Source organism: Callithrix jacchus, chromosome 8 (genome assembly GCF_049354715.1).
Source record: "Callithrix jacchus isolate 240 chromosome 8, calJac240_pri, whole genome shotgun sequence".
Lineage (NCBI taxonomy): Eukaryota > Metazoa > Chordata > Mammalia > Primates > Cebidae > Callithrix > Callithrix jacchus.
Window position 1 is genome coordinate 129,920,867 of NC_133509.1, and position 21,609 is coordinate 129,942,475.

General features: G+C 36.8%; 1 protein-coding gene across 10 annotated transcripts in view; it reads right to left on the bottom strand.

Moving 5' to 3' along the window:
- Positions 1 to 21,609, bottom strand: part of DICER1 (dicer 1, ribonuclease III) — a 73,166-nt gene that overhangs the window by 17,983 nt on the left and 33,574 nt on the right. For all 10 annotated transcript variants that reach the window (XM_035261393.3, XM_035261391.3, XM_078335699.1 and 7 more), the window contains 13 exons: positions 20,084 to 20,556; positions 13,611 to 13,743; positions 12,445 to 12,687; positions 11,680 to 11,834; positions 9,137 to 9,269; positions 8,208 to 8,283; positions 7,073 to 7,212; positions 3,805 to 3,984; positions 3,371 to 3,584; positions 3,097 to 3,250; positions 1,833 to 2,015; positions 1,449 to 1,554; positions 827 to 1,002 (listed from right to left, as the gene is read on the bottom strand). In XM_035261393.3, the coding sequence (XP_035117284.1) occupies positions 827 to 1,002; positions 1,449 to 1,554; positions 1,833 to 2,015; positions 3,097 to 3,250; positions 3,371 to 3,584; positions 3,805 to 3,984; positions 7,073 to 7,212; positions 8,208 to 8,283; positions 9,137 to 9,269; positions 11,680 to 11,834; positions 12,445 to 12,687; positions 13,611 to 13,743; positions 20,084 to 20,556 (2,366 nt within the window). The remainder of the gene's footprint in view (positions 1 to 826; positions 1,003 to 1,448; positions 1,555 to 1,832; positions 2,016 to 3,096; positions 3,251 to 3,370; positions 3,585 to 3,804; positions 3,985 to 7,072; positions 7,213 to 8,207; positions 8,284 to 9,136; positions 9,270 to 11,679; positions 11,835 to 12,444; positions 12,688 to 13,610; positions 13,744 to 20,083; positions 20,557 to 21,609) is intronic.

Genomic DNA, 21,609 nt, shown 5'->3' on the forward strand with positions numbered 1-21,609 from the left:
AATGAACATTATTTGGAATTCTGCACAACGTAAATTATAAAGTGGGACATGGTTTTCTCTACTGCTTTAATCCCTGGCTCTAGACTACAGGGCCCAGAGCACAGTGTGGTAGTTAAGAAGGTCATGAAGCTTGGGAGCATCCTGCAGGACCTCATATATGAGGGCCTAGCTACAGGGGCTGAAACCCAAGGCACTCTGGTTAACCCAGAGTAACTCTGGGCAACTTACATAAACTCTCTGTGCCTCAATTTCTGCACCTCAAAACAGGGCTAACAATTCCTAACTCACAGCACTGTCTTAATGATTAAATGAGCTAACACAAAGTACAGCATTTAAGCTAGTGTTTGGCACTGTAGTAATTACTTAACAAATATTGTGGTTATTCCTATTATATTTTAAAATTCCTTCAATCCCTAGAATAGTCTTGGTATTGCCAACTGGATAACCAAAATTAGTGGGAATCCTCAAGCCAATAGTTTCTTTAGAATGCAGAGACTTTCTTCTCATTTACTAATGAAGACAAAGAAAATGCTGAGGCTATTGCTTTTTAACATATATTTGGATTTTTAAAAGAAAAACAGACTGAAAATGCTGACACAGTAACAAAGAATGACTTCATTCTCACTCCAACCGTTATGGCTGAAGAAGTAATGGTTATTTCTGACCTTAAGGCTCTCATTTCCCTCTGGGACCTGACAAGAGCATAAGATATCCGCATTTTCTTTTTACTTAATAATTATTTTATATACTATTTAAACTTAATTCTGGTCTTTTGCAAACAGGATCTCATAATCTGTTTTCTTTCTGGCTGACTGCACAGGCATACCTAAAATCTGCAGGAAGTGATCTGACTCCCACACCAGCATCGCTGGCAGTCTGGGCTCTTAGCTCCTCTGCAGTCAAAAGGCAGTGAAGGCGATAAAGTATGCTGGGGAGACAAACTGCTTTTCTCCACAGTGATGCTGGAATTGGATGTATAGCACAGAGTTCTGGAACCAGTATCTTCAAGCAAGGGGGAAAAATGGACAGATAAATACAAAGCACACACACACAAAAATTTAAAAAAGAAAAGACCAATTTCACTAATAAATAAAGAAAATCATAAATGCTAGTAAAACCTAATTTTAAAAAATATTTAAAAAAATAATCCTCTAAGGTCAAATGGGATTATAGGATTTATGAGAATGATTTTGTGCTACATTAATAGGCCAAGTATAAAAACAAAACTCTCAATACTTAATGTTATTCTCAATGTTAATGTACTCTCAATGTTATTCAAATAACATTCAATACATAACACTGATTAAAACAAAACAAAATCTGAAGATTAGGTAACTTCTAAAAAATTAACAAATCATGCATTTAACTTGATAAAATTCAAAGTCATCTTCAATAATCTTTAATACGCAAACAAATAGTAAGTTATGCTAGTACAATTAACTCATTACCTGTTTATTCTGCAGACTTTCCCATTTGGCTTTCCTCTTCTCAGCACTGCTTAAAGGAAGAGCTTTCCCCTTTTGATTCAAATGTCGAGGTGTCAAAAGATTAAGTCTGTAAGAATTCCAAAACCATTTTATCAAACACACAAAAATCAGTACATGTTCACAGTGGTTCTCCAACTTCACTGTGCCCAAACACCACCTGAAGAGCCTCATTTAAACTACAGCCTCCTGGGCTACCCTGCCTCTTGGGCAAGTGTGTGTACAAAGCATCTCCTGAATTCAGATAGTCCACGGGTGGGCAGGGGGACAGCGAACCTCTGCATATCTAGTGATGTCTGGTGAGAATGTCTCAAGTGCAATTCCAGTGTCATCTCTGAAGCCCCTTACCTTGAAGATGTGTGGTCCACATCCAGCAGCGGCTGGTTGAGATTGGTTAGGTCAAGATTATACTTTGTTTTATAATATTCTGCAAAAGTTTCATACTCAGGGGAAGGAAATTTACTGAGTGGGGTAAGATCAGTGTACACATCAGCTACATAAAATCGATGAGGCTGATCAAAATTACGATATCTAAAAAGGAAAAACAAAGAACAGTTGACTTTTGGTTTAACTCAATAATTCTCAAACACAACTGTTTTTAGTATGGAAATCATGATTAAGAAGTCAAAAGATTAAAAATAAGTAACTATAAAAATTTTAATTCCAAATATATTTCAAGGATATAAGAACTATATTTTTATCAAGTAAAAACTGACACATTACTGTCCCACTTTATTTTTATTCTTGTTCTAAATATCCACATTTTGATGACACATGAAGCTAAATGGCACCTTTATCTATTTCAACAATATAAACAGCATAAAAAATTTACACTATCCACAGAGTAAATACTTTATATATTACTAATGCTAAACATTAAAGACACTTGTCATATAAAATGTATTACTGCATCATCTATGACAGTGACAGTCCTGATAACATTTAAAATGTTCTGAGGTGCAAAAAGAAAAAAAAGCAATGAAAGACCGAATTACAGCCAGTAATATAATTATTTGAAAACTGACTGTACTCAATTTTATTGCTCCAAAACTCTATTCCCCAAATTTTTATAAAATAAGGAAAAAAACATTCCAGATTTACTATTTTCATAGAGCTTAATATTATTCCTTATAAAATTTTTAAGAAATGGTATTATTATTTATAATCAAATTCTATAAGACTTTGGAGAATAAAAGATGGAGATTTCAAGAAGAAAGTCTATCAACATTAGATTATCTGACCCTTTACAAAGTAAAATTCCTTACCTATAATGTTTTAGGTATTATTTTTTAAGCACATAAACTGCAGAGAACAGGTCCACCTTAATAGATTACTTATGTTTTCTTTTATTTCCCCCTGATCTGTTGCCCAGGCTGGAGTGCAGTGGTGTGATCACAGCTTACCACAGCCTAGATGTCCTGAGCTGAAGCAACCCTCCCACCTCAGCCTCTTGAGTAGCTGTGACTGCAGCATGCATTAGGATGCCTGACTAATACATTTCCTATTAGTAATTACAATGCTAAAGTCACAGCCCACTTATATTCCCAGGTGAATAAGTACATCTTTTAAAACAAAGTATCACTACCATTTTCCTTTCCATTTAAATACCTACCTTGGAATGATAACTGCATCTTGGTAATCTTCTAATTTAAAAACAAAGGGTGTTTCTTTTGAATACTTTGTACTAGGAATGCCTATGCGAGCTTCAGACTTCTCAATATCTTCCATGAATTTAAAGTCAATATCCAAAGTGCTGGAGTCATTAACTTAGAAGAGAAAAAAAAGACTCTTTAGCTTGTTAAAACATGATACAGGTAAGTTTCACACCTAAGCTATGTATTCGTATGTGTCTAATTTAGAGTTATCAAATAAGATTTTTTTCTTACCAACATTAAGAGGTAGAACACAGTAAGCTGAATCAGCGTCTGTAGGTTTAAATTCTAGTGCAGGTTTTTCAAGCCGAAGAATATGTGAGAATATATACTGGTGAAGTCTTGTAATCAACTCAAGCATTTGCAGAGACAACATGAAACCAGACTTCTTCAACTCAATGGATATGGTAACCTCTCCAGAGCGTGTGTACACAGGAAAGTGTGGAATCTTGGCAAAAGGAAAAACAAAGTACCCCTCAAAGTTAGCAGATATTTTATTCCATTACAGTTAACTTCAGAAGAGAAATTATGCTTTCCAGTGGAGAAATACAAGAGGTACCTTAATCTTTAAATATTAAACATACTGAGGTAACAAAAAGTACTTACTACTAGTTTTTTGTTGTTTCCTTTTCTTAAGCAAGATGTTTTTGTCATTATGAAATATCTACCTGAGGTATGGGTTTGGCTGTCAGTATTCCAAAGCATCTTGTGGTATCTTCAGGAGGATAGAGTTTCCGCCTTCTAAAGTTGAGTTCATCAGGTAAAGGTGTAGTTAAAACCATTCCTATCACATACAGGTAACAGGGCTGATCAGGTTTGGGATAACTATCCCTCAAACACTCTGGAATCTAGAGTTGGAAAGGAAAAGTAAGTGTCATGCTCAAGTGTAATATCCTCTTTTCCAGATGTAAGCAAGGAAACAAATTAATTCTGGCTTTACTAAAAGCTGATGAGAAAAAGCCAAGAAAATACCCAAGGCATGACACCTCTTAATTACTTAACCCTGCTGGGTAAGTCAGCGAATCTCAGGCAGAGGCTGCCGATAGTGGCCCAAGTTCACATATATTATAATGCACTGTTGACTATATAGCTAATACCAAAATTACATATAAAACAATCCAACACTGTAGGGCCTTTTTAAAAATAATACTCATTTGATCTCTTTTGACAAGAAAACTCATCTCTTCCTTGGGCTTTTTAAGTACTCACTGTGGAGTATCAGAAAATAAAGTTAAAAAAAAATAAAGTTTTAAAAACCACTCAAAGATAACCTTTATTAACATTTATATATACTGTACAATTTCCTAGACTTTTTTCAATGTATAAACATATTGAAACATATACATTTATATTTTTCAATACAAATAAAATCACAAAACACTGGTGTATATTGGGGTATGTGTATGTCTGTGTGTGTTTGTGAGATAACCAGATTTTTGTTCCCAGTTACTGTAAAGTGAGTATTTGTCAGGGTCAATACGAACCAATATCATTTGTAATGGCTCCCTCATTATGTGAGTGAACCATAATTAAACTGAGATTGCCTCTAGGCTTTCAACATTAACACAATCCTTCAGATTGTGGTTTTACAGTTCCTAAGGTTCAATAAAAAAGAATTGCATCTGTAGTTAAAAGGTACAAAAATGCTAAGAGACAGTTATAATTTATAGAGAATCAGAAAATACAGAATGTATGTATTGATTAAACAGGATGCCAGGCAGTACCACGCTTTTCTTTTTTTGTAGAGACAAGGTCTCACTATGTTGACTAGGCTGGTCTCAGATTCCTGGTCTCAAGGGATCCTCCTGCCTCAGCCTCCCAAAGTGCTGGGATCACAGGTGGGAGCCACCACACCCAGCCAGTACTATGCTTTTCAAAACACTTATCACTGGGCTGGGTGCGGTGGCTCACGCCTGTAATCCCAGCACTCTGGGAGGCCGAGGTGGGTGGATCACGAGGTCAAGAGATGGAGACCATCCTGGTCAACATGGTGAAACCCCGTCTCTACTAAAAACACAAAAATTAGCTGGGCATGGTGGCCCGTGCCTGTAATCCCAGCTACTCAGGAGGCTGAGGCAGGAGAATTGCTTGAACCCAGGAGGCGGAGGGTGCGGTGAGCCAAGATCGCACCATTGCACTCCAGCCTGGGTAACAAGAGCGAAACTCCATCTCAAAAATAAATAAATAAATAAATTTTAAAAATTAAATTAAATTAAATTTAAAAAAACACTTATCACTAGAGTGACTTTATCATACAAAACTAGTCTCATGAAAATTTGGTATGAGGGAAACAAGCATTTTGGGAAAATGGGTAATGTTCACGATTTTAAAAAAAAACTAACAGGATTCTGAATTTGAAAATGCTAAGCAGGACGCAAAATTTTTTAAAGTAAAACTGCATAAGCAAAACCAAAGAACCACATATTTAGGCGAAGATACAAGCATAGCAGCCCCCCTTATCTGCAGCTTCTGTGGTTTCAGTTACCTGAGGTTAGTCATGGTCCAATAAGTAGGTGTGTACAATATTTTGAGAGAGACCACATTCACATAATTTTTATTACAGTATATGGTTATAGGTATTCTATTTTATTATTACTGTGCCTAATTTATACCTTAAACTATCATAAATTTGTATAAATCTATTTTTAAAAGCATAATATATGCTATAAGTCCTCAATGCCTTCAGCAGGTTCTTAGATACTGGCTAAGGGAAACAAAGTAGGAAGAAACCAATTTTCCCAAAGGCTAATTGACATAAACCAGTTAAGTTCCTCCAGCATATTTCTGGTGACAAGAATATCATCAAATTTCTAAATTAAAAAAACTTTTAATATTAAACTTTAAAATAAATGTGAGCCATACATACACTTAAGAAAGATGAATAAAAACAAGGAAGATGATTATTCACCCACTAATTCCAGTTCAGGGCCAAGAGTGCCAGAGTCTATCCCAGCAGCTCAGGGCCCCATGTGGGAACCCATCCCAGCCAGGACACCACCCTGTGGCAAGGCACACACTCGCACATTCCCATGCTCACTCAGAGTGGGGCAGAGAAGATCAGCTGATGTCCACATTTTGGGATGTAGGACGAAACTGGAGTAAGCAGGTATGAGAATGTGCCAACTCCACATAAACAGTGGCCCTGGCTGGGAATGAGTGTGTTTTTCCTCATCAACGTTATAATGAAACAATGACGAGCTGTTAGAGGACCAATACTATCTGCGGTTTCCACTGTGGGTCTTAGAACACATCCTCCAAGGGTAAGCGGGACTACTACACACAGCAAAATGCTGCTTTTGCTTGGGGTTCTTATGAGGTAAAAATATTAACACATATTTTAAAAATAAATGCTTCGGCCAACTATGGCTATTACTAGAAGTCAGATTTAGAGATGCTTTCATGTGTGAACTCTGCTATAATGCCCACAGATTGAGTTAGAAACATTCCATGGAAATAACTTACTTTGATTTCCAATAGCCCGCATCCTAACTCTTAATGAACATTTGTGCTTCTACCTTCCAGTGTACCTGTCATCTTGAGAGGGCATCTTCTCACTTGCTTATTTTATCATACAAATCCTCTTCTGTCTTTGCCCCAAATTATAAGTAAAACAAGAATCACACCACTAAAATGAATGAAACAAAGAATGTCTTTTTAAATGAACTAAACTCATTCTGGGTAGAATATGAGAGATGGGTCCAAGAATCCTTGAGGAGAAAAACAAAAGCAACCTCTGAAGTGGAAGAGCACACAGTGCACACAAGGAAGGAAAGGGACTGATCAGAGAGAAGTTGTGAATGGGAGAAAGGAGCTGAGATCCAGAGTGGGCCAAACTGCAAGGGTGTGGGACCCCAACAAGCAGAGGAACTGAGATGGGATGTAGCAGGAAATGAATTCGGAAAGACTAGTTTTGACTCTGTTCTAACCAATACTAACTGCTTTTGGGTAGCACTGCCTTCGTTTTGTGGAACCTGGTCTTCCTGGAACACTGGTCTCTTCCTCATCATGCAAATCAAGCTCTTCTTCATATTTAACAGTCTCTTTCCCAACTGGCATCAAATGGTCATCCAGTTCGCCTAAGAAATTTAAACAGAGAATTAACATAATCCAGATTTTGCCTAATTAATTAGTAAATAATCTAGAACACAACTATGTTAGCGGGACCTGGAAAAGTAATGAAAACTGAAGCACCTTTGCCTTTTACAATGTAAAAGTAATCAGATTCACGCTTCAGGTAAAGTCTATTTTGGCATCCATATATTCAATATGGGCAGGACAGCAAATTCTGTCCTAAGGCTCAGAAACAAAAACATCTAAACATATGAATGTTAAATAAAAAACCCATAGAAAATGGGTCTACTTATACAGGAGGAGCAGGATTGAAAAAAAAAAAAACAGTCTGGGCCAGGCACGGTGGCTCAAGCCTGTAATCCCAGCACTTTGGGAGGCCAAGGCGAGTGGATCATGAGGTCAAGAGATCGAAACCATCCTGGTCAACATGGTGAAACCCCGTCTCTACTAAAAATACAAAAAATCAGCTGGGCATGGTGGCGCATGCCTGCAATCCCAGCTACTCAGGAGGCTGAGGCAGGAGAATTGCCTGAACCCAGGAGGCAGAGGTTGCGGTGAGCTGAGATTGCGCCATTGCACTTCAGCCTGGGTAACAAGAGTGAAACTCCGTCTCAAAAAAAAACAAAAAACAAAAAAAAAAAACAGTCTATTTTTTAAAAAAGAATTTCTACACTAGCCTAGACTAATTTGAGAGACTGATACAATAAGACACAAGTGTTCATGGTATAGGATTCAACAATTAAGAAAAGACCTTTATGTATTTAAGGGAGTCAGTAAAGAGAGCAAATCAATGACAGTTGTCTGCAGTTAAGCTATGGAAAACAGAGCTCCCACAACACGGTAGGATCTCCAAGTTACCAACACACTTATATTCACCGAAGTACTCTAAGAGCAGCAAGTGCATAGCTCTACAAAATCCTTAGAGATCAAGTCCTCTCTATTTTTTTTTACACTGTTTCTAATTTATTTTTATTTGTATATGCTTTTCAAATGTCCTTACCAATTTTGTGCAGTTTTTCACAGCAAATGAGAGCTACAACTCTTTCAGCCAATCGTACACAGCTCATTGGTGGACCCTGAAAATAACAAAAACCTTTCCATTGTATATGCACATAGCTATATTACCACCTCTAGCACACAAAACACCTATGAAACCACTGCCCCAACATTTTTAAAGTTCAATTTACCAAAACAAAATTCTTTATTTTTAAAAATTCCAGAAAGTTTAAAAAAAATCCCTAATCTCCATATTTGAAATATTCGCCTTTAAAAGTCCTGCCCAGTAAAAACTAAGTCATAATTAAGATTTTACAATTTTGATGAATTTAATTTTCAGTAAGATTTTAAGTATCTTATTTTTACTAATCGACAAATATGTAACAAAAAGACAAAATAAAGATTTATCAAGAAATAGCTATAACATTAATAGCATTGAGCAGCTTTTTATGTGCAATAGAAACTAGTTATCTTGGAATATTTGGAAATCAGTACTGAGACCAAGAATAGTATTTATAAAAAGCGAATTTTTGAGTCACCAACAAAATAACTATAAAAATGCAATGATCTCTAATAAATTTTATATTACTCTAAGTGTCTAAGCCACAGCTGAATCATTCTGTCAAAAATGTGTATGTTCATAACATCTTAGAAGAAACTTAGAGATCACCTAGTGCAGTTCTAAGTGTCTGTAAATTAGACAGATTGTTACAAACATGAACATCTAGATGACTACAAAAGAGTTACAGATCTACTTTTGAGAGTAAATTTGTTTTGCATTTTTATTTTTGATCTGTCAACACAAGGCTCTTGCTCATGAAAGTGGATTTTAAAATCAAATCTACCTGCAACTTGCAAGTCTTAGAAAAGCTCAAAAACTTCCACTAATGGCATATTTTAAAAGATAAAAATCATTTCTTTTTCTAAACTTACAACAATGGAGGCTCGAAGAGGTGAATTAATTGGCAGGTAAAGAGTTGAATAAAATGTACCATCAGGCAACTCTCGGGTCCTGCATTTAGGAGCTAGATGAGTAAATGGATCACTTGGTAATCTAGCACAGTATCTGTGAAAAAAAAGAAAAATTCTGAGGCTGAATCTACAACTGAGAAAATACTGATATTTACAATCTCAAGTTTGATTTGTCATGTGCCTCTTCTCTACTGGATTTGTATTTATATGTGGCATTTAAATTTCATTGCTTCAAACTTTCAACAAGACAGAATGGTGCTATCAGAACTTCTGAAAGATGTTCTCTATCTGTGATGTCCAACAAGGCAGTGGCTGGTGAGCACTTGAAATGTGACAAGTATAACTATGAAACTCCATTTATTATTTTAATTGAATTTTGGATTTAAATAGCCACGTGTGTTGAGTGATTACCATAACAGAAAGAGCACTAAGTATTGTTCTGAATCTGTAGAAAAGCATACTGCCGGTGTTTGTTCCTTAATCATCTTACATTAGCCAACAACTACCAGAATGTGTAAGGAAGAGGGCAGGACAGCCAGTGCTGTCACAAAATGGACAGCAGAACAAGCAGCTCACCAAGCAGCAGCACCAGGGAAGGTTGGAGCAGGGCAGAAAGCTAGCCAGAAAGGGATGCTGGGACAGGACTCACATCAGGAGGGTGCCGGCATGTGCAGCAACCCTGTGAAGTTGCGGCCTGCGCAGCAAGGCACCCGACCGCAGTGGCAGTCCTACAGAGCAACAGACAGCTACATACAGGAAGACTGAACACTAATTATTCTGAAGACAACAGGAGCCAAACTTCTCACTATTAGAGAAAGGAGGTACAAAGACAAAAAAGAGGAAATCCAGAGTGAAACCTCTAGTGTCACACTAAAAATGGAGGTATAAACAGATAGACAAATACAGATATAAACATGAACAAACAAATATTCTAGCTCTGTCCATTAAAAAAGCCTGGCAGTAGCAATATTCCAGTAGCAATAAATAAATCCAGTGTCCTGCTTGGTTTCTAACCATAACTCATTCTCCACTAAAAGGAACCAGACCCTTTTATGTTGAGGAAATTGCCAACATCAAGGCTGGAGCAGTCTAGAATGTCTTGTGCCATAAAACAAGGAAGTATTCAACAAATAATGGTGACACGTTAAAAAAACACAGAAACCTGCTTTAAGGGGTTCCCACTGATCAAATATGAAACAATTTTAACATCAAAACAAACAGTAAATGATAATGATAGATTATAACTCATTAAATAAAACAACAGTCCATAAGTTCACAGACATTAAAAAATAGTAAGAATGAATAAACGGAGAGAATAAATGGATGGTAGAATGCCAATTAATAAATACAAAATCAGGGATTTAGACAATCATCATTTAGTAGTCATCATAGCAATAATCAATTTGGGCAAAAAAATATCAAAGAATGCTTACACTAATGAGTTAAATTGAGAAGAGGAATACATTTTACATAGCTTCAAAGTATCTCTCCATGAAATATTTACTAATTATAAAAGGGATGAAAAGTAACTTTACAGTAGAAAAAATTGGCATGCTTAAGTGATCTAAGTTACCACCAGTAAGGGCACAAATCAACATGGTGTGCCACTTGGTAAGATGGGATGAGGAGAATACACCATCACTTCAGTGATGTGCTGCCCAAAAATGTGTAATCTGATCATGAGAAAATACCAGACAAACCCAGACTGAGAGTCAGACTACAAAATGACAGCCTGTCATCTTCCAAAGTTTCAAGGTCATTAAAGTCAAGGAGAGACTGAAGAATGGTTCCAGACTGAAAGAGACTAGGAAGATGTGAGAACAGGGCATCATGACAACTCCTGACTCTACGGTGGATCTTTTGGCTTTGTAGAACATTCTCATGAAACTGGATGAGTCTCTCTTGGTGTCTGGGTGAAGGACATATGTGAATTCTTACAACACTTTAAAGTTTGAAATTGTTTCAAAATAAAAGGTTACAAAGAAAATCTTATACTTGCTCCTTTATTTTGTCTCTGAATAGAAATTATCCTGATATATAATCCGGGAATGCATCTATTCTTCTTAGCTCTTAGAAATTTTATCAGCTCTGGTCAAAGTACATTACAATGTACCAAAAATATAAATTAGGTTATCACAATCTTACTTTATTTCTAGGGGAAAAATTCAACATTACCCAATGGTTACGGCACAAAACAAAAACTTCAGGATTTAGAAAAAAATTGGTTTATAAAATTATGACAATTATAAAATTAAATTAAACCCAATTTAAAATGCCTTCATTACGTTAGCCTTGCCAAGGAATACTAAACTTTTATTGTTGCTTGATACTTTTTTTTTTGCATTTTGATTAAAAAAAAATTTTTAAAGTAACTTCTTTATCAAAAATACTACAATAAGTGAAAACTGGCAAATGCAAAATTGTAAACAATACAAAATGTACAGGTTTAGACTTAAACTGTGCAACATTCCCAGACTTTTCACACAAATGATATGATGCCATACCTATTGATATGTCCAATGGCAGTGTTTATTGTGACTCGTGGACCACCATCGTCAGGCCTCAACACATATGGTGGGAAAATGTCATCATCATCCACGACAGGATCAATGTCAGTCTCACCAGTATCAACCGACTTGGAACACTTGTTTCTCAAGATCTAAACATTTGAAAAACAGAACTTACAATGAAAACACATGTCTTCTTTGCCATATGCCGTCTGCCACTGTACCTATGGAAACAAATTCTCTTGAAAATCTCTCTCTCTCCTAAATATACTTCAATACCTCAAAGTCACCTGCTGCAGACATCTTCTTCCAACAAATCCCTCCCAGTTCCAATCAAATGGAGACCCTCACCATATGGTACAAAGTCTATACTGTACTGCCCCTCCACACACACGCACACAGACGTGACTGTCAGTCTTTCCAAATGTAACTACTATGTCATCACTTTCCAATCACTCAATAACTCAAGCAGTCAACAATTACTGTCCGTATTTACAATGCAATTTCCCAGACATCCATCCCCAATAACGTATATGATAATCATTTTCACTGTTCTCTTATCGTGCCCTTTCAAACCCTTTGCACAACACTGTTGGGTCTTTGTAATCAGTCTCAACTTCCTTACTATGTACACAGGGTGCACCTCTTTTGAAATTACTGCCTGTAGGTAAAACTCATCTGTTTCTATGCATACCAAGAACAAAGAAACCATATTAATTTTTGTTCCCAACCTGTCAGCACATATTAATTTGTTGATCTTACCTTTTCGATAGCTTTGTAGGTTTTAAGGTCTTCTTCAAAACTTTTTATTTTGTCTGTATCTGCTAACATTATATAATTAGAGATGGGTGCCCTTGCTCTTCCTTTAGATTGAACATAGGATCGATATTCTGTGGGTAAATCAAAACGAACCACCAAGTTGCATTTTGGTATATCAACACCCTCTTCTACAATACTTGTTGCAATAAGCAGGTTGGTCTCATGTGCTCGAAATTTCCTAAGAACCTGAAAAAAATCCACCAAGAAAAGCACTTCTAAGAAAATGCCCACAAAAAAAGAAATTAATATATATATATATATATATAAAGTAAATGACAACTGTCATTTCTGATATACATACTCTGGGCATTCTAAACCCTTATGGCCAGGCTAAAGAAGATGACAGTATCACAGAAAACTCAGGATGCTTGGACACATGGACAAAGAAACTGATTTAATGACATTCTCCAATTCAGGATAAATTAAATGGTAACATAAGCTAGTTTTCTGACAGATCTATCAGACTGGCTCCCGGACGCTACAAATTTAGGTATTATCAAAAAGCTACAATGTAGAAAAGGTCTTCAATGGGAATTATTCTGTTGATTTTAAGTTAAATAATAAACTTTAAATAGGCTTTTGTGTACAAGCCAGAACATGGTGTTAGGTTTTAGCATCTTTACAATGCTGTTTCCTGTATTAAGATCTTAAAAAGCACAAAAAAATTTAAGCTAAAATCTACAAAATACAGTGCTTTTTTTTTTTTAAAGTATTCAAACAAGGTAACTCTTTAAATGAAAAAAAGAAAACACTTTCTAGGAAAAGATTGCAGTTTGTTAATTCATGGTCATATGGAATGTGTAAGAGTTATGGTTATACATGTTTTGCCTTTCCATGAAATGCAGTTGTGTGACATCAATTCAATCACAGAAAATAAGTTGGTTGATGGCAATTAAAACAGATAATTGGTTTTCCAGATAGCTATTCTAATTCTGAGCATGTAAATCACTATACAGCCACCTCATGGGGACAGCTGGTCTAATATACGAACAAGTATTCTATAATACAATAAAAAAAAACCTATTCTGGGGAACTATGATAAAAGGGAGCCCCTATGGGCACTTTGTATATGTCCTGAAAATTGTCACTGTACACTTATTTTTAGTTACCTCTTCCTGTTTTCTGAATTCTGCTTCCATCTGTTTGTTGCGAGGCTGATTCTTCCCAATGCCATGTCCAGTTATAAAATTGCTGCTGATATAAGCCAGCTCTGGATCTTGTTTGCCAGCTTCCTTTATCAATCTAAAAAAAGTATACATATTTGGAAGTTAAATGTTGCCGAGAGAAAATAAACTTTTGTTTTTAAAGCCTCCTTTAAAAATTGAAGTACATGCCATTTTTTGCCAGCATACCTAAGAAAACAGTCTTGGTCTTTTTTTCCCCAACTTGCTTAAAGAGAAATCACTGTCACTCCTTACCACATAGATCTATGGACCAAGTACTTACAATGCCAAATACAAGACTGGTTTGTACTGACAAATGAAATGGTCACATTACATCCAACTGCTGATTTGGTGAGGATGACTGAATGAGTCAGAGGGAAACATGGATCCTCACAGATCTTGGCTTCAGGACAGGATATCCAGTGAGAAAAGCTCAACTCATCACTCTACCAGTTCCACTCACTCATCTCCCAACTCAACACCCTTCTCTAGACCATGCACAGCTTCGGCAGCAGGCCTGGCCATATTTACACAGCAGGCCCTGCCTTGCTTACACAGACAGGACCAGTGAACCCAACACCAAAGGAAACCTTCACCCGCACAAATGTAACAAAAGAGTTCCAGCTGCAATTTCTTTTCCTCTTATCCTACCACCTGATATCATTAGAAGCAGAGCCTGTGGGAAAGAAATGTGTCTTCTCAGTTCCTGACACTTTCTGGTCCCCAGGCCACTGACCAAAGTTCTGCATAGCATAGAGCGGGGCACAGAAATGGCAAGGCATCCCCCACCCACACTGTCACGAAAGAGGAGATTCCTGAGCTCTCTCTTCCTACTTGCTCCTCCGTATTAACCCAGAATGCCTCTAACTGAAAGCTGGCCTTCTAGCTAAGAAATGGCAGAGCTACAGGATGGGATCACATTACATGGGTGCAGAAGGTTAACAGTTAGTGCTGCCATTACAGCTATTTTGGAAATATCCACATTCAAAAACTCAGCACACGGGATAAATGGTTCCGCACCTGATATAAGCGATTCCACATGGTTTCTCTGAAGTCATACTACATAGTATAAACTCCAAATAGAAATTTGCATTTTAAAGTCAAATCATTCTTTTTTAAAAAAAAAAAAAGTACATGAAACAGACTAATATTAAAGAGCTGGAAGCAACCTTGAGTGGCCATCTAGAATCTCTCTTGCTCCCAATCAGCAGAACACTTGCATGCCTAGGTTAGTTTGGGAGTCTACAAACCACAGTTTGTAGTTCTAGCTCTACAGTTCTACAGTTCAAGCACTTAAATATGCAGAATCAGAGGTTCTCTTATTACATTCCAAGTAGTGTTTAATTATTTTAACAAACTTATGATGTAACAGAAAGCACTGTTACAAATAAAATGCTCAAAAGCCTAAATACAAAATTAATCACCTTAGAATATGTACTTCCAAATTTTATATAAACAAGCATCAACTTGAATATAATAGAGATTTAGAATGTTTTCAAGTTACTGATAACTAGGCAAAGAATGTATTTTACTTTGCCAAAATCATCCATCTGGCAGACTTCAATTAGCTAAGAAATAAAAGTACCAACAGTCAATTCATTTTTCCTTAATGAAATCCAAATCAAAACCACAGAGAACTAAAGAGACAACATGCACAATTAATAAAGTTTCTTGTAGCCAATAATTACATGGGATATACCTATGCTAACAATGCTTAGAGAGAAAAACGTATGTCTCTAGTTGGTGAATCTCAGCGATGCTAACCAGTACCCATGACGAAGCCACAGGCTTCAGGGAAAACAAAGCCAGCAGTCACATGTCAACTCCCAGAGGACAGTGGACAATGCAAACTGCTTAAAGATTTCATAACGCCACAGAAAAAATAAGACAAAGTATTATTTGTTTCTTTTGGTTTTTACACTGAGTTTATACAGGCTGTTGCTCACCAGCAAGCTGTCTGATAAAGTATATTGTTCCCTAATGCACAGTGTTTCTGAAACTATCTGTAGCGAAGAACCAGGTTTTTCTTTTAAATTTCCAATCCATCAGACACCAATAGTTTTGTAGAATTTCATAAAAGGGAACAACTAAGAAAATGAAACTTAAAAAGCATTAAAATTCAAGCACCAATTTTATTGTATTCAGCAGACATAAGACTACTGTCGAACTGCCCTAAAAGCTTCTAGATGCTTACTCTCAATCTCTGTACTTTTAACTTACGGCAGAGGTAAAGTCTGGCACCAGTTCAGAGCCCATACTTTGCGTATATGAACATTGCCTCCCCAATTAGACTAAAAATAACATAACCAAAAATAGGAAATATGTAAGGTAGGTTCAGAAAACTAGTAGATAGACATATTACAGAAAACCGTGATCTGAATAAACATGCTAACTAATGCAAACAACCATAGGAGGAAAAGAAATTAAAGATAGCAACACATCATTTGAAATTTCTGCCAGGTTCTTGAAATACATTATCAACAATTCCTTTAATAGGATACCATATTCATTCCTTATACTTTCTTGTCAATGTGAGAAAACCAAATATAATTCCTCTGTGATCTCACTAAAAAAAGATCACTGACAGGTACATAAGAGCATACTGATATTGCACCCCTAGATGCATGTATAAATGGCTGAAGAATTAGCATCTACTGTGTGCCAGGTGATAAAACAGCCATTTTTAATACAAAGTCTTTTAGAAACAAACCAGTAAGCGAGGCAGGTATTATTGCCATTTTACAGATGAACATACTGAGACTTTTAAAAGTTAAATAACTTTCACAAAATACACATCCAAAAAGTGGGTAAAAAAGAAACCAAGGCTCCCTGGCAAAAGGGCTGATTCTACGGCCAGGCAGGGAGAAAGACAAGAGCCCAGAGCACCCCTTGGTACCACAAAGTAAGAAAGTGCTCAAAAACGAAAGGATGGGGGTATGTCAAAGGGACACAGGAGCTAACCTCAAAGAGCTCCTAGTGGCCACAGCTGGAACAATCTGAGCAGCAAATAAATAACAGTATTAGATTATAGCCCAAATTATAAAATAAACATGAAACCATCAATTGAAATACATGATTCAATTAACAAATATAAGTAGATGGGTACATAAATAGGATAAACTAGGTAAGTTTTCCAAATACATATAGATATACCCCTCTCCAGCAAGTGGAGATGAATCCCTCCCTACAAGGGTGAGCTAGACTTAGAGATTCCCTTCCAAATAGAGTAAGAAAAGGCAAAAAGTGTAACTTTACAGTAGAGAAAGCAGGCAAACACTATCACAATCAATCAATTGATGAAGTCTGACATCACTAGAGAGGTCTCATGGTTGATACCATGAGAGCCTAATGATATAATGTGACTAGAAGAGCAAGTCACCTCCATGGTATTTTTCCATATCCTATAACCCCAGATCAGCCTGGAGAACATAAGAAAAACCCAAATAGAAAGGCATTCACCAAATACCTGACCAGTACTCCTAAAGACTGTCAAGGTCATCAAAAAACAAGAAAAGACAGAAACTGTGAAAACTGTGACAGACAGAGGAAACTGGGTAGACACTGACAACTAAATGTGATATAATACCTTGGATTTAAAAAAGAACATTAGCCCATACTGTCTAATGGTTAGAAAAAAAAAATAAATTTTTACAAAAGAGGACAGTAGTAAAAAAAATTGTCAAAATCCAAATAAAGTCTGGAGTTAACAGTAATGGACCAATGTTAGTTTTCTTAGTTGTGACAAACAGTAACATGAGATATCATCAATGGGGAAATGAAGTGAGGGGCATATGAGAACTCACTGTAACATTTTTCTGACTTTTCTGTAAATCTAAAATTCTTTCAAAATAAAAAGGTTTTAGGGAAAAAAAAGGGGGGGGAGGTATAGACAGGATGTGAACCCAGGTTTGTCCAATGCCAGTATCACACAATATTGGTATATTACATGGTAAAAAGATCACTAGACTTGAGACTAGAAGCCAGTTTCTGCCACTTGAGGTGTGTAATTTGGGGAAGGTCACACACTGATGCTTGTTTTCTTCATCTATAATATGATAAGAACATCTACTTTCCTCCCCCACGGAATGTTGTGAACACATCTTAAATATATATATAAATGACTTATAAACTCCTATATAAGGTACAAAGAAACCCACAAACATGAGACTGTGCACATACCTACACTACATGTAGAAGTGGCTATGATTTATTTTTTTAATTAGGAGAGTAGAAAACTGCATATGCATTACAATAGCTTATATGCCCATGAAACTGTTCACTAAAGGAGAGCTTTTCCTCCCATTAAACTGATGGAAGGAAAGAATCTGGATTTCAGGAAGTTTTTCTAAGCTTATTAAAAAGCTTACTGGAACAAGACTTCTATTGTATATTTAATTAGCTGCTCATAAAGTCAACCCTCAGACCACTCGATTCATCATACAGCACTAAATTCCAGTCACATTTTATGAAAGTTGATCACAATTAATCTGATCCTTAAAGTCAATAGGAAGTAATTGACTGATTTTGGATAAACCTTTTCAGGCTAATATTCCTGCAATCAAAACTGGCATATCTCTACATAAAAAGACATGCAGAAAACAGGGGAAAGGCAGAAAGCACACTCCCATTTCTTCTCTCCAAGTCCCAGAAAATGTATTTAATCCTTATACCGTCCTAAATGGAGATAGGGAGTATGTCCATAACCAGGCTTAGAACTGCGCCAGTATTAAACTTTTCTGACTCCCAACATGCTTTTTCCCTGCTCAAAGAAAAAATCCCTCCTCAGTCACGCTCTCCCAGGTCTGTCTCCTGGCAATCTTCCCACTGTAAAGCACTGGTTTTTAGTGTTCTGTGATGCCCAGGGGCATTATGATGGTAGAAAGAACTGGAAACTAGGAGTCAGGATATTAGGATTCCAGAACTGTCTCTGCCATTGACTAGCAATTTAACTTACAGCAAATCACCCTCTCTCCTGAGGCACTTTCTCATTTATACAAAAATAAGTGGGTTGGATTAGATAGTCAGTGAGGTCCCCTTCTAACCTTCAACTTCTGATTTAAATGTAATTTGGTCTCTAAAGTTACTTTCCTTTGTATTCATCAGAAGGATCAGGCTCAATGACTATGAAAATTACCAGACTAAAAACTGCCAGATGACTACCTTCGAGTCCAATTTCTTGTTACTCAAAAAAGTCTTTAAAACCCCAAACATTCAGAAGCAGTTAAGCAAGCAAGCAAGCAAACACACACATGCGCGCACGTGCGCACACACACACACACGCTCTCTCTCTCTCTCACACACACACAAAATCTCAAATTACCTTAGGAAACAAAGCTTAGTTTTTCCTAAGAGATCACTACTTGCAGAAAAGTTAGGTATCAACTGTGGCCAATTAATGGATCTCATAGAAAAGTACATTGACTTAAGTACAAAATCAGGACTTTTTTTGGGCACAAAATAATAAGAGCATTTTTCCACAAACCTAAAGGACCACACATTAAGTGACCATCAGACAGAAATTTGACAGCTCCCTGGCTGATTCTATATTAGAAAAGTCTTTCATTGACGAAGAGAGAAAGAGCTGGAATCGACCACCTAAAATTTGGATTAATTATCACCTTTGCTAATAGTCTTAGAACTTTCCCTAACATTCTCATTCTCTTCTGATTCAGAAAATTTTAATATGCAGTCTATGAACCAACCCAAAATTGTAAATTCAATTGTTCTAAATTTTTTCCACTGTGGCCTTGAAAACTTTATTTTTGAGACAAGGTCTGGCTCTATTGCCCAGGCTGGAGTGCAGTGGTGCCATCTCAGCTCACTGCAACCTCTGCCTCCCAGGCTCAAGCCATCCTCCCACCACAGCCTCCTGAGTAGCTGGGACTATAGGTGTATGCCACCACCAGCTAATATTTTTATTTTTTCTAGAGACGGGGTTTTGTCGTGCTTCCCCTTGTGAGCTCAAACAATCTGCCTGCCTCAGTCTCCCAAAGTGCTGGGATAAAATTTATCCTAAGACTATCTGAAAGGGAACGCTTGGTGTGAAATGCTTAACACAATATCTAACACACAGTTAAGAATAAATATATGAATTAAATCTAAAATTGAATACAAAACAATGCTTAACTTAAATGCATGTTTATTTTTTTAAACACCACACTTGTCCTCTGTTTTAGGTAGATTAGAATGGATTAGCATCCTTCAAGAAAAAAAAAAATCTCAGACATGTGAAAAGCAGCCTTCTGAGAAAACATCCTCTCTGTCAATCCCAGGACAGCATGATGTACCAGTGATGATGGCGCCAAGTCAAGGACACTTACATAACCATTATGCTGGCTCTTACAGCTGCTGCAGTGCATCAATCACATCACAGGACGCCTCCTTGTTCTCATGTGAAATGGGTCAACTTAGAGATTTACCTGTTTAAGACAACTGCTGTGTATCTTCTTTCCACAAAAATAATTCCACATAAAATGTTGGTAAATGGAGAAGGAAAATTTGTCTCTGGCTTCTCTTTTTCTTCAATTTCTTCATCCTCGTCATCATCCTCAGAATCACTCCATGACACATAATTATCCTGATTCCTATTATTATACCACTCAACGCTTTCAAACTGTTGTCGTTCATATGGTTTATATTTGCGTAAGATTTCGAGCAGTTTTATTACTTTAGGAGTTACAAATTTCAGGTCAAGTGAGGCAGGTGAGAAGTGCTCTTCACATAGTGCATGTATTTTCCTTAGGAAAGTGTCTGTAAACAATAAAAATTTCCTGTGCAGCTCCTCTTGCTCATGTTTGATGTATTTCTGTAGTTCTCTTACCATCATTCCAGCTACTTTATCTGCACACCAGGGTCCCAGAACTACCAATACTGCACGACAGTCTGATAGTATCTACAAAGAAAAGAAAAAACCTAATGCTAAACAATAATAATATACCATTCTCATATGGGGTTTAACTGGGATTTCAGTTGTCCTCAAATGGCTTCCTAAATGTAACCCAGCCTTAGGTTAACTCCCTAAAGGTGGGGGGAGAGCCCATTAGTCTTTTCACATTCATTTCATGTATGTGAATCATCTCTTTTCAATAAAATAATCAAACAGAAATTAAAAGATGCAATTGTATGAGGTTAATAAAGCTTATTTTTAGATCTGATTAGTTACTATACCTGAGTCATTTACTTTCTGCCAAATTACATAAAAATTTATGCAGCATAATAATTTAACTTCAGACATCAAGGAAGAGCAATATAATTTTCCTTGAACTCTATGTACAATATCCCCTGGTATTATGTTTTCCACTGTACTGACTAGGAACTGTGGATGAATTTTGGTGGACTACAGTCAACACTTGTGGATGCCCTGGTTAGATTGTCGTAAAAACACTGCACAGCTGTCTCTATTATCATTTCTTTTCTCTTTTTTCCTAAACAATAGGAATGGCCTTTATTGGATGAAGTGGGCTAGGCGTGGTGGCTCACACCTGTAATCCCAGCACTTTGGGAGGCTGAGGTGGGGGGATCACCTGAAATCAGGAGTTTGAGACCAGCCTGGCCAACATGGTGAAACCTCATCTCAAAAAAAAACAAAAACAAAAAAATATTAGTTGAAGTGGTAGAGGAGATAGGACAGCTGCACTGGGGCAGCATCCACAGACTCCGGCACAGTTCTCCAAAAGTCCCTACTCTCTGATTTCAATGAAAACACCACCACAGGGTCAGGGCTCCTTGACGTTAACATCTCAGCTAAATTCAGACTCTGATCCTGAACCCTCCCAGAGTGCTGCATCTTACAACTCTAATTAAGAACTGAAAGTTAATCCACGGCCGGGCTGTAACTGAGGAATCATGAGAGAAAGAGGAAAAAAGAAAAAAAAAGAAGAAAGAAAAGAAAAAAGGAAAGGAAAGGGAAACAGAAAGGAAGAAAGACCTCAAAGGTTGAGAAAAA